Here is a 13788-nt window from a genome sequence, read left to right as displayed (position 1 = left end):
CAATTGAAGGAAGATGATTGATTATGTAGACAGAGGTAAGAGCGGCTTCATCCCAAAACTTTGTAGGACTGGAGGTAGACAGGAGTTGGGCCCAGACGAAGTTTAGGATGTGACGATGTTTCCACTCTGCTCGCCCAATCTGTTGAGAGGTATGAGGACAAGAGTGTAACGACTCGACCCCCTAGGACTTAAGTTAGACTGTTACTAAAATATATGCATGCATGGCACTTAAAACGACACTCCTTTATGTTGAAATAAATGCTAAATAGATAAGGAAGTTCAAAAGCCCTTTATTAAATTCAAACGTCAAAAACAAAATTAGGGTACCCATAAATCATAAAGGTTAATAAATAAATATGAAAAACAATTCTTACTAACATGTTCGAACATCAAAACTAACATTAAGGGAAATATGAAAAAAACTTTAAATCTCTTTATGCAGAAGCGTAAAAACTAGTCCCAGTGGCTCGATCACGGATTCCGCTTATCCATCACCGGTGCATCTCTACCCTTACCTGAAATAACAACATGAGAAAGAATGAGTATAAAATACTCAGTAAGTAACCCCACTACTGGGGTCAGGCTGGGCATCTATGTCATCTAGATACCCACCTATGGCACATATACACATGAAACAAGAAGAAGACTGAGTCCTATCTTACTGTAGTTAAGCATGCTCCCTACCTTTGGTGAATCCTGAAGGAGACACAAATTGGTGAATCCCGAAGGAAACACAAACTGGTGAATCCCAAAGGAATCATAAACTGATGAATCCCAAAAGAAACACAAACTGGTGAATCCCGAAGGAAACACAAAATCTAAAGGGGCATCTAACTAATCAGTAAGGACAGCCACACGATCTCAACATCCAAAATCACCACCGTACGAATCTATGACATACATATAATCCTCGATACCATGACTCTACCACATGTACATATATCTCAACATCATATTCTACAACATTTGAGTATACATTAACATCATAGTTCTACAACATACATGTATGACTCAACATCAATAGCTTAGATACAATCATATGGAAACACATACCATCTCATACTAACATTCAAGTATCTATGTGTATATTTAAACAATTCAGATCTCGTGCCAGAACATACTTTGGTTCAGATCATACTATCAGTCGTCATGCTAACATTCGCCATAACATACACTCATCATGCTAACATACAACTAAAGCCTGGCCCGTGGGCAGTTCTAGTTGTAAAATTACTTATCTTAATCGAAATTCCACAGATAAACTCAGACAACCAAATGATGACTGCGGTTTGAAGTAATGACCCTAACATACGAATACAACCATTAAATTTCAGTCCAACAATAATTGCAAAATCTCATATTCAAAACCACAATACCCAAAACTTACCCAAAGAACTTGATCAACAACCACTCCCAAGATTTCGACTCCAAAAATCTCCTGCTAACAGGTTTTAATTCCCAATGGATGACGACTTGGAACCTTAAATATACAAGGGTTAAGTCAAACTTAATTCAGTAATCGAAGCGTGCCCACAAACCAATGATAAGGACCAAAACTCTTACCAACACTCTTGCCGAACGATCTTGAATCCGCTGGACAGTCGCTGCTGTGATTTCCCAAGTTCAAATCTGAAATTAAATAAGGCGACTAATTAAATCCTTAATCCAACTTAGTGGGCATCCAAAATCTTTCAAGAAACCCAACCACAAAATAGATCTTACCAAAATTTAAGAGTCCGATGAAGACCCACGCAGCAGAAGATAGGCAGCGCGGCGATGGACGGTAGAGAAACCGGCTGGAGGCGGTAGTGGCTCAAGCTGTTGGGAGACGGTGACGGTGTGCGACAGTCAGGGGCTGAAGCGGCGGCAGCGTGGGCGACTGGCTTGGCTCGTGCGGCGAAGGGAGGCGGCGACGGATCTGGGCAGTGAGGGAGGCGCGACGGATTTGATGAAGTGAGGGAGGGCTTGGCGGCGGTTGGCGGTGGGTTTGGGCAATGAGGGGAGGCGGCTCGTGAAGACAGGAGGAAAATTTCTAGGGAAGAGGGGAGCCGTGTGTGAGGAGGGAGATGGGGGTTTTCTTTTTATTTTAAAATAATAATAATAATAATAATAAAAAGGAAAATAGTATAATTATAATTAAATTATTTCCTTATTCCACTTTATACTATTTAACTCCTTTCCTTTTCCAAAGAAAATTAATTCCTGCCATTAATTTTCAAAATTGAATTATTTTGAATAATTTTCACGCCAACACTTAAATTCTCGCACTTATACTTCAAATCCAAAATTCCAAACATGCCCTCCAACTAAGGACAATTACTGAATTTTCAATTAATAAAGTTACTGAAAATTACATTATTAATAAATAAAAAAGATGTGGGATGTTACAAAGAGTGTTGAACAAGAGTGTCTTGCTAGGTGAGAAAGGAAATGAGCCTGGAGTCCTTATATTCTAAGGCGTTATCTGTACGCAGATCTTTGATTGGGCAAGAAAACTGACTGTGAACCATGTTAGCAAAATAAATATATATTTGAGACAAGGAAGAGTAGTTTTTAAGGAAATATATCCAAGTAAACCGAGAGTAATCATCAATGAATAAAACAAAGTAGCGATACCCATTGACAATGAAAATAGGAGTGGGTCCCCAAATATCAGAGTGAATTATGTCAAAAGGATTATCGCTTATAGAATTAGACTGAGAAAAAGACAATGCGGGTTGTTTTGCAAGTTTGCAATTCAAATAGTCAAAAGATACAAATTTGGAGACATGATTCAAATTATGACTAGAGATTAAATGGAGTTTTTTGGAAGAAGCATGATTGAGACGAAAGTGCCACTGATAGATAGCAGAGTCGGTGACAGGGGCAGAAAGAGAACAAACAGGAAGTCGAAGAGATGTGAGCTCAAACGATCTTCCCACGTTTGTCCCGACTGCGGATCTTGAAACTGACACCCAGTAGAAGAAAAGGACACAGTTAAACCAAGGTCACACCATTGCCCGATAGAGACAAGATTAAAAGACATATTTGGAACACAATAAGTATTGGAAAGCTGTAATAGGGAGGTGTCAACGGAGCCAACATGGGATATGGTCATGCAATTACCATCAGCAACATAAATGGAAGGAAGCGATTTGACAGGAGTAGGTGCAAACAGAAGAGAAAAATCAAACGTCATATGGTTGCAATAAGCAGAATAAAAATTCCATCTATTACTTGGGAGATCGCAAGCACAGAGGTATTGGATGAAATCACCTATTTTAGCAGGTCTTGTAAGTCACTCATTTGAAAACTAGACAGGGAAGGTTTAGAGGCAGCAGAAGAGGCAGCAGCAACAGCAGAGTAAAGCCAGGATTAGGTGTAAAAGATCGAGACTTAGAGGTATGTCCTGGTGGTCGTGGTGGTTTTGATGACAGTTGTCCAGAACATGACCTCTTTTGTGACAGTATCTGCACTTGACTTTTGGATAGTCAGCAAACTGATGCCCAGTGAGCTTACAGTTTTTACAAAAGGAGGCTCTAGAAGTACCAGACATATGAGTGCTAGCGAGTACAACCTCCAATTACTGTGAAGAAGTGATGCCAAGATGTTTTTCTTCAAATAGAATTTCCTGAATTGTTGCATCTAGAGACGGAAGGGGGCTATGGTGGAGCAAAGTAGCATGAATCGACTCATATTCTAGACAAAGTCCCATAAGGACCTTAATAAGGCGAAAATGATCATGACTAATTTTGGCTTGATCCAATTGTGTCTAGACTGATTGAAGTGTAGTCAAGTAGTCATTAACAGATTGCCTCGTCTCCTGAGTAAGATTAATCCGAGTGTTGTGCAGTTGATAGTAGTGAGCTAAGCCAATGGACTGAAATCGGATAGATAGGAAATCCCACAAACTGTTGGCATCATCAAACACATCAAACTGAACATGAATGGCTAATATAGATGTATTTTCGATCCAAGTGATGATTTGATGGTTTTTGCTATCCCAATCTTCTAGTCGTTCAACAAATCTAGTATCTTCCTCAGTGGATATCTTGACTGGCTGAGGAATATCACCAGTGATTATTCGCCATAATTTACGCCTGATTAGGATACTCTTCATTTGATGGGCCCAAGTAATGTAATTTATCCCATCAAAAATAGTACTAATGGGATAAAATACATGATCCTTTTCCATGTGGTTAGGCAACTTGGAAGGAGAAGAAAACCAGGGACAACAAGAGAGACTTGGTAGGTTGGCGGGTTGGCTAAAGGGATCAAGGGTTGAGTTCTCGGGAATCAGGGATTGAGTTCATGGCTAAGTGGCTTAGCTGTAGGGATCAAGGATCAAGTTTTGGGAATCAGGGATCGAGTTCTGGGATCAAGGGATTGAGGATCGAGTTTTAAACTAGGGATCAGGGGTCGGGTTTTGGACCGGGAATCGGGGATTAAGTTTGATTAAGGATTGAGTTTTGGATCAGGGATCGGGGGTCGAGTTCTGGACTAAGAATCAGGGCTCGAGTTCGATCGAGGATTGAGTTTTGGATCGGGGATCAGGGGGTCGAGTTCTGCATAGTGGGGATCGAGGATCGATTTTTTCACAGTGGGGATCGATGATCGAGTTTTTCACAGTGGCTTTGGACAGGGGATCTAGGTGGTTCTTCTTCACGTCAGAGAGGGTTTCTGGATGGTCGGTCGATGACCGGACGATAGCAATGACAAAGAACAAGAGGAAGAAGAGACCAGCTAGCAAGGCTCTACTACCATGTATAAGATGTATTTATCAAGTGCGTGTTTACAAGGAACTGTACATGGGTATAAATACTGTATTAACACCTTAAATATAGAGCCTAACTAAATTAACCAAAGCCTAAAGACTCTCCAAGGGAGACCTAGTATACAAGAGACTTAGTATTCACATGACTTAGTATACATTCACAGTTCTCTTGCTTCATATATTATATATGGAGAGTGGATGGATTCAAACATCTAATCACTTAGTTGATATGAAAAATTTGTTGAAGTAGAAGACAACACTAACTATTCTAGAAGGTTTTTGAAGTATCTACCATATGACATAAATATGTAAAATAGATTTCTCTAGAATTATGTTGAAGTAGGTAAACAAATATCTCAAAGAAAAGTCTAGAAATATCCTATGTTTTCTTTAGGTTAATGAATTCTAGGGAATTCCTCTAGATAAGAATAAACCATGAAATATCTAGATATTTAAAATCCAAGAATAATCTAAAGAGATCCTTTTACTTGGGAGGAACTCATGCCTATAAATAGTAGTTGTGCCCTCACTTGTAAAGCAAGCAAAGAGAGGAAGAAAGAAGAGCATGAGAGTTATAGAGAAACCTAGAGTGAAAAGTGAGTAAGTATGTCTTAAGAGAATGAAAAAGTATTCTCTCAAAAGTGTCCAACCTTGTACTTTCATAATAAAAGTTTCTTTCTTCCAAGGTTATCTCTCTTCCTTTTGTGCCAGTTTCTTCGACAAAATTATAGTATTTGGAATATGCTAGAAGATCTAAACCATATCGTCCCTTTGGATAGGTTGAGCTAAGATAGTTAAACTATGTTCAAATTGATATATGATCGATCATTGAAATTAAACTGGACTAAACATAAAAAAAAAAAAATTGAAACATTAAAAGGGAATGATATATTAATAGGAAAACAAATCGAGACGTCAATCTTAGCACAACCAGAAGTTAATTAGTAAAAGATATCCTAACCTCGATGAAACGGCAAAGTTTGAATCTTCAAACAAAAAGATTAGAAATTAATCTCTCTTGTCTAACCAATAACAGAATGGTCTTAGAAATTAATCTCTCTCGTCTAACCACTAACTCGACACAAATCCTCAAATCCCATATATTCATTTCGTTGAAGTCGTTGAATCGACTTTGATATTCCCACTCCACCTTGCAAAAGCGAAGACAAATAAGTGAGAATTATTATTATTTTTCTTATTTTTAAGTGAACTCTATAAAACTGTCAATACCAGCCTAACAAAGTTTATGTCTACTAGTAGTTTATTTTGAAAGACAATTAAAAATTATAGATAATTTTAATGTCAAGTTATGATTATTATTATTATTATTTGAAAGCATCTCAAATGAATATTTTATTAAAAAAATTGAGGTTAAATTATAGATTTAATATTTGACACTCAAGAGTGATCCTTTATTTCTTCGACATTTTTTAAATACATCTTAATATATCTTCAAAATTTTCAATGATATCTCAATATATTTTGAGATTTTCAATTTTGTAATTTGTAACTAATTAATTTTGGATCTATTTAACATTTTTTAATATTCAAGAATTTCTCAAATTCAATTAAAAGATTGGTTCTTTTAAAAGAAATGGATTGATTAATTTTGTATATAGGTCTCAAACTTACAAAAAAAAAAAAAATAATAATAAATTAAAAACTATTTTGTAATTTAAACAAAATTTTAAAAAAAGAAATGTTATGAGAAAATGGTTGGCGAACTTACCAAGTGTGAGAGAACTTATGAACACAGTGAATGCAAGAACGAAAATAATGATGGAAGCTCTTCCAAGCAACGCAATAACTTTCCTCACAATATGCTGTCCACAATACGCCGCTATCATCGCCACCGCCGCCAAATATACCGCTGTAAAATTTTCCAATATTTATCTCAATTTACACAATATTTTTTAGATGAAAAAAAATATTTAAATACTTCTTGAAGACTTATATTTTGTGTTTTGGTTCATTTTGATCCCGTAGTTTCAAAATATTTATTTTAGTCCTTGTATTTTTAATTTCGATTCATTTTGATCCAAACTCTCAAAAAGTATCCAATTTAATTGTTAATAAATGGAATGAAAATGAAAATAAAAGGATCAAGATGATATTTTTTAAATTACAAGGATGAATATTTTGATAATACAAGACCAACATAAATTAAAATTGAAAATACAAGGACCAAAGTGAACACTTTCAAAATATACCAATCCAAAGTATAGATAGAAAAGTAGTATTTAAAAAAAAAAATACACACAACAAAATCTAAAACAAAATTGTTCCTACATTTCCCTCCATTTTCCATAATATCTTTTTATTTTATTTAAAAAAACACACACACAAAAACAACTTAATATCCACTAGTTTCAATGAAAATTAAAGTTCAACCAGATTGGATATAAAATAAATCTTTTAGATTTGTACATTTGAATATAAATTCGATTCTAGTAACATCTTTTTCAGAGCTTCATAAATTTTGTAGCACAAAATGATAATTTACAGCCCTCTATTCCAGCATCAGGTAAAATTTGTAGTACTCATTCAATCTAAAGTCAAACTTGATATGGACGAAAAAAAATCAATTTGATAAGATTAGAAGATTAAAGTAAAAGGTCACTTGTTTTTTCCTGATTATATTATAAATTAGGTCCTATAATTTAAAGAAAGTTAAAATTTAATTTGTATAATTTAATAAAACCTCATAAAGAATCTTTATTGTTTGATAAAATCCTAAAAAATATAGTCCATACAACATGAACTATCTATGAAGGTTTTGTTAAATTATATAGACTAAAATCTAATTATAAACCATAGAAACTAACCTCTAAATTTCAAACCAAATTTACAAATTTAACATTTCTTCCCACCTGTAAGCATGGAAATGGATTTTTCCCATAATTATAAATTTATAATTACCATATGGCACTGGAAACTGGTTCAGAAGGTAGTATTCCACGACTGACATTGATGAGGAAAACATCATAGCAAAGGTTGCCGAAGCAGTTGCAACCTATGGAGAAGGTAGCCCAAATGAAGTCAGGTTAGAAAATGATTTATTTGGACCCGTTTCATAGTGATTTGATAACTATAAGTTTGATAGGTAAAGTTTTAAAATTGTGTTTAATAGTTCATGAACTCAACAAGTACGTGATAAATTCTTTACATTCTTCAAAATTTCAAGTTTTATATTTAATAGGTCGTTGTTCTTTTAATTTGTGTCCAATAAATCAATTATTTACAAAACATTTTTAAGTTCAATACATAAACACAAAAATGAAAGTTCAAAAAGTTTTTTAGGCACTTGTTATTAGGGAATAGGGATTGTTATAGGTGATTTTGGACCAAAGAGCATGGACGACATTTGACGAGAACTTGAGCAATAAAGTCGAAAAGATAGTATGATTCGAGTCAAGAGTGATAACTTAGAACCAAGCTAGTATGCGAGGCTGAGCCTTACCACATGTCTTGTAAGGCATCTCATGCATGTCCTTGCCCAAGTGACCATTGTAAGCAAAGTAAAGTGCCCAACCTAGGTCTAGCCCTAGGTCGAGGCCGACCCCAACAAATTGCCATACATGGCATGCCCCTCGTAGGCCTAAGCCCAAGGAGTTAAAAGGAAAACATAAAGGAACTCAGAAACCCTAAAGGGAAGGGTTTTAGGTCAACTATACTTATAAAAACATCAAGGTAGCTCCAAGGGAAGTAAGTCCATTCTAATGCTCAAACTCTCTACTTGTTACACATTCATTTTTTAAATTAGGCATCGAAGCCTGTGTGGAAAGCACCATATCAGTGTGCAGTTCTTTCATCTTGCAGGATGCGTTCTTCCCTAAAATACAAATTTACCGTTGGTGCCACATGAAGATTAGGTGCGTTCTCCCTTGGTCACAATTTGGCATCAACAGTTGGTGCCATCTGTGGGGAAGAAGAAAAAGGGAATTAACACCAAAATTGCCGTTGAATTCCTTGAGGATGAGCAGAAGAATGACAAGTATCGGTCAAGGCAGAGAAAGTTCAAGTCAAGATCATCACTCGCGATGGATGTAAGGTGAAGTGTCTCCTCGGCCTCAGCCACATAAAGGTTGTCTTGAGGAGACAAATGGAGCCCTGGGAAAAGGAATGACTGAATTAGATCCCTAAAACCCAAAGTTAGAAGAATCAAAGATTACGGAGACATAAATTGAAGCAACATGCAAGGAAGAAGGTGGATCGAGCAAAGTGGAAGCATAACAGGTTTGTTTGGTCAAGGCTGAGTTGGACCCTAGGGTTTTCAAGGAAGGAAAGACTGAATAAGGATTACCAATTTACAGAAAAAGAAGGGAACAATCAGTTACATGGCTGACGGGAAGAGGCTGAAGCTGAGGTCGAGGGTGACCTTAGGATTTTCAAGAAACACGAGACCGAATCCAAAAAGTTTTCCAATTTTGTAAAAAAAGAGAAGAATGATCAGTTTCTTAGCTGAGGGGAAGAGCTGAGGCTGAGGTCAACCAAGGAAGCCAATCGATAAAAGAATTGGAGTCGATTCCTTTAACATCAGAGGATAGAAGGGTAAACATCGGAAGTAAAATGGAAGCAAAGCAAAGAGAGAGTCTAATCAGATTTCTTAGAGAAAATGTAGATGTATTTTCTTGGTCACATGAGGATATGTGGGATTGATCCTAGTGTGATAGTACATCACCTTAATGTGGATAGAGAATTCAAACAGTGAAGCAAAAGAGACGGACATTTAATCAGGTAAAGTCACAATGTTAAGTAGGTTTGTCAATAGGCAACTAATAGATGTATGCCCTTTTTCAAGATTTTAAAGAAGGGATCCTAATTCGAGTGGACAGAAGAATGTGAAAGCATTTTCAGGGTTGAAAATATACTTAGGTATAGTTCCACTCCTTTCTAAACCTATTCCAAGGGATGCATCGTTGCTTCATTTAGCAGCATATGATACTGTCGTATGCTCTGCCTTGGTAAAGGAAGAGAATGACCATCAACACCCAATTTATTATACAAGTAAGGCAGTGTTGGGGGCTAAAACTAGATATCCACAGGTAGAGAAGATCGTGCTTGTGCTAATCATTTCGGCAAGGAGACTGCACCCCTATTTTTAAGCACATAAAATTAAAGTTTTAACTAACTGCCCTCCGAGGCAAATATTACAAAAACCTAAGGCATCATAACAACTCATGAAATAGGCAATAGAGCTGAGCGAGCATGATATTCACTACAAGTCAAGGACATCAATGAAGGGACAGACAATGGCTGATTTCTTAGTAGAGCTAACTCTGGCCAAAACTGAAGTTGAGGTTGACCAAGATAAAACTAGACTTTATGTATTTTCATTATGTTCAACGGATTTAGACTTTCAATGGACTCTTTCCACTGACAGGTTTTCTAATAGAAAAGGGTGTGGCGTAGAGATTTTGTTAGTGTCTCCTGATGGAGAATGATATGAGTACGCCCTCAGGTTCAACTTTCGAGCATCGGATAATGAAGCAGAATATGAAACACTCATTGCAGGATTAGATCATTGGACTGTCGTTAAAACCATTCTCAAGTATCTTCGGAGAACGAAGGACTATATGCTCGTGTATGGGTTTAAGGGTTTGATCCTTATAGGATACACAAATTTTGACTTTCAGATTGATAGAGATTCTAGGAAATCCACTTCAGGATCAATGTTCACTCTTAAGGAGGGGTTGTAGTATAGAGAAGCATCAAGTAAGTGTGTATTGCTGACTCCACCATGGAGGTAGAGTATGTAGCGACTTGTGAAGCTGCCAAAGAGGTTGTCTGGCTCAGGAAATTCTTGACTAATTCGGAAGTAGTTCTAGACATGTCAAAGCCCATCACTCTTTATTGTGATATAGTGGTGTTGTGGCCAATTCCAGGGAGCCTAGAATCACAAGCGTGGGAGGCACATAGAGCAAAAGTATCACTTGATATGAGATATTGTGCATCGAGGGGACGTGATCGTCACGCAGATAGCTTCGGTGCACAACGTTGTTGATTCGTTTACAAAGGCTTTCATGGATATAGGTGGATCGTGTTTAAGTGATAACCTAAACGATATATAATAAATGGATAAGGTTGTGTACCTTATCCTAGTGACACAAAGAATACAACCCGCTTTGTAGTTGTTATAATTGTTGTAAAATGCTACAAAATGATATGATCTTGATCATTCATGTAGAGACATGTGAGCGAGAATGTTCTATACAAAGAGTTTGTATAAGACTAGACCATGAAATGTATAGTCTCACTACATAACACCGTTGATAGAAGAGACTTATATTTCACTAGGATGACCATAAGTGACTTGACCTGAATCCTGAGTGAGTTGTGAACTCCTACCTATGAAGGTGATCCTTTGATTTACATGTGTGAGAATGCCCAGTATCGCAGACTCAATATGCCTACCATTTTAGGGATTCATCTAATTGGGTAGCTGGGAACACAACTACACAAGAAGGAATTCACTCTTTCTCTATAGTTAGAGTAATTGTTCTCTTAAAGGCTGATTCTGGGGCTTGAACATGTGGTGCCACACCCTCTCCTGGCTCTAGAGTTTGGTCATAGTTGGACTATGACTTATTTTTCATTAGAGAGATCAATGGTACATAAGAAGTTAGATGTAACTATAGGGGCAAAATGGTAATTTTGATCTAACTATACTTACGAGCAATTTGTGAAGGGTCAACGCATTGTTGATTGGTTATATCCAATGGACACAAGAATATATCTGTAGTGTGAAGAGTGCAACCGTCAATCTTTAGTGGAGTGATTGATAGTTAATGGAAGTTGGTAAATTTAATTAAAGAGTTTAATTAATTAATCAAGTACCATTGGAGCTTCAATTTATAGATCCATAAGGTCCCCTCGGTAGCTCAATTGGGATTAATGAGAATCAAATTAATTTTGGATTAATTTGAATAGTTTAAATTAATTGAGGGATTAATTATATATGATATAATTAATACAAATTAATTATATGTGATATAATTAATAAAATGTATTTGATACATTATAATATAAAGTTTTATTATTGGAGAGAAAATAAATATGTGAATATGATTCAAATATTAATTATATGAATTTGATTCATATAAAAACTATAGGTTAAATTTAATATGAATTTGATTCATATTAAATTCTATAGGTTAAATGAGAGAACATCAAATTATAGGTTATATTATATATTGATATAATATAAACTATAAGTTATATATTATATTAGATATAACATACAATACAATATATTATATAGTAAGTTAGTTATTATATAAATATATATTAGTTAAACTTAAAATTTAGTGTTTTAATTTAATTTTGAATAAAAGGGAGGGAAAGTTACGAGAAATAACTTCTCTCCCCTTATTTCTCTCAGAAATGTGGAAGTGAGAGGTTGGATATTTAGGATATTCATCTTCTCCCTTCCATTCAACACAAAATAATACAATGCTCCCAGTCCTAGGAATTTTCTGCATTTTTCTTCCTTTCAAAACTCTCCCTTTTCCTCTTAAAAAATTATCAGGAAGCCCACCCCTCTTGTGGATTCTCACCCAAAGAATACAGAGGCTTCTTTCTAGTGGTCTCCAGCCAATTAGTTTTTGGTAGTGTTGTGCGTTTTTAGGAGTTTGTGATCGGAGAGCAACACGTGAAGATTTTTGTGACTTCTAGGGTAAGTTTTGAAAACCTTAATTTCCTCTTTTTGTTCTTGTAACATGCTGTGAATTAAATGTATACATTTTTTTTGTCCTCTGAATTTCGTTTTTCTAAAAAAAATAAAATTTTGGACATGATCTGCTTTCACACGAGTATTCACGCATCCTTCAATTGGTATCAAAGCGGTCATTTTCAGTTCCAATTTTTATTATTTTCAGAATTTAAATTCAGATTTATGGTGGGTATTGTTTCACTGCATTTATAGTTGTTGAATGTGGGTTTTGCAAATTTTGGATGTTTTGGATTGGTCTATGTAGTTTTCTGCTGTTAATTTACAATTCGGTATGTAAGGGCCCATTATTTTTTGGCCTAATTTGCTACCGAGTCTATATTTTTATTAGTCTTTTCTGAGAAGATCTGGAGGTCTCGGGGCCAAATTCGGAGGAAATCAGAGTAATAATACACTATATAAAAGGTGTTCTATACAACAACATCGTGACACTATACCATAGCGCCGCAACACTCTAACATGAGGCAAACAAAAAAAGTTCTCATAACGTCGTGATGCTTCGAGGCATACTAACATGAGAAGTTCAATGAGCGGTTCGCAGTCTAGGCAGTTCGGCTCCTCCAACTGTCAGCAGCAACTTTTCCTGTTTTTAATTATTATTTGTAATAATTATTATTTAATCAAATTAATATAATAATTATATTAACTTAATTAATGGATAAGGGGTCAATCCCGATCCAAAATATTGATGTTTAAATTATGCATTAGATGTATGGTTTATTTTATTTAATATATGTCATAATGTATGCTATATAGAGAAAAATCCCACCATAGGATATGCATGCATTAATAACATTACCATGCATAATTTATATTATAAATGTTATAATTGTTGGGGTTGATGCCATAAATCTCGTAGGGTCCTATAGTTTGTAAACTTTGTATGAACAAACTTGCATGTGATTAATAATATTTGATATTTTATTCTCTTTGTCTATGAAATATATGATATTTTAGTTGCATTAACCACAAACCAATAAACTAACATCCAATGTTATCGTTGTGACTTTGTGGAGACATACAGGTGGATCATGTTTAAGTGATAACCTAAATGGTCTGTAGTATATGGATGAGGCTAGGTATTTTATCCTAGTGACACTACGAGTATGGTCCGCTTTGTAAGTGTTACAATTATTGTAAAGTGCTACAAATGATCTGATCCTGATCATTCATATATTAGACATGCGAACAAGGATATTCTATACAAAATAGTTGGTATAAGTCTGGACCACGAAATGTTTAGTCTCATTATATAACGTCTTCATAATAGAGATTTTCATTTCATTAGGATGACCATAGGTAACAT

General features: G+C 35.5%; 1 protein-coding gene across 3 annotated transcripts; it reads right to left on the bottom strand.

Moving 5' to 3' along the window:
• Positions 1-359: 359 nt before the first annotated feature.
• Positions 360-13080, bottom strand: LOC150034061 (sulfite exporter TauE/SafE family protein 3-like). Of its 3 annotated transcripts, XR_016531863.1 has the most exons (5): positions 8214-8252; positions 7673-7766; positions 6483-6623; positions 5715-5903; positions 360-515 (listed from the first exon to the last, which is right to left on the bottom strand). XR_016531863.1 is itself a non-coding variant. In XM_090317432.1 (4 exons), the coding sequence occupies exons 2-4, from the start codon at positions 7737-7739 to the stop codon at positions 5818-5820; spliced, it is 294 nt and encodes a 97-aa protein (XP_090173558.1). In that variant the 5' UTR covers positions 7740-7766; positions 12997-13080; the 3' UTR covers positions 5619-5817. The 3 variants fall into 3 exon arrangements, 2 of the variants coding, with proteins under 2 accessions (XP_090173558.1, XP_090173557.1); XM_090317432.1 differs by lacking the exons at positions 360-515; positions 8214-8252 and adding an exon at positions 12997-13080 and having other exon boundaries at positions 5619-5903; XM_090317431.1 differs by lacking the exon at positions 360-515 and having other exon boundaries at positions 5619-5903.
• Between the last annotated feature and the right edge of the window lie 708 nt (positions 13081-13788).

This window comes from Benincasa hispida, chromosome 9 (genome assembly GCF_027475165.1).
Source record: "Benincasa hispida cultivar pf3 chromosome 9, pf3_genome.v1.1, whole genome shotgun sequence".
Taxonomy (NCBI): domain Eukaryota; kingdom Viridiplantae; phylum Streptophyta; class Magnoliopsida; order Cucurbitales; family Cucurbitaceae; genus Benincasa; species Benincasa hispida.
This window is presented reverse-complemented; position numbering and strand designations above follow the sequence as displayed.

Coding starts and splice junctions, on each gene's coding strand:
- LOC150034061 (XM_090317431.1), bottom strand. CDS start 8,237: ATGAGATGCCTTACAAGACATGTG. Junction 7,767..8,213: donor GATGCCTTACAAGACATGTG/GTAAGGCTCAGC, acceptor CCTTCTCCATAG/GTTGCAACTGCTTCGGCAAC. Junction 5,904..6,482: donor CATAAGTTCTCTCACACTTG/GTAAGTTCGCCA, acceptor CGCTTTTGCAAG/GTGGAGTGGGAATATCAAAG.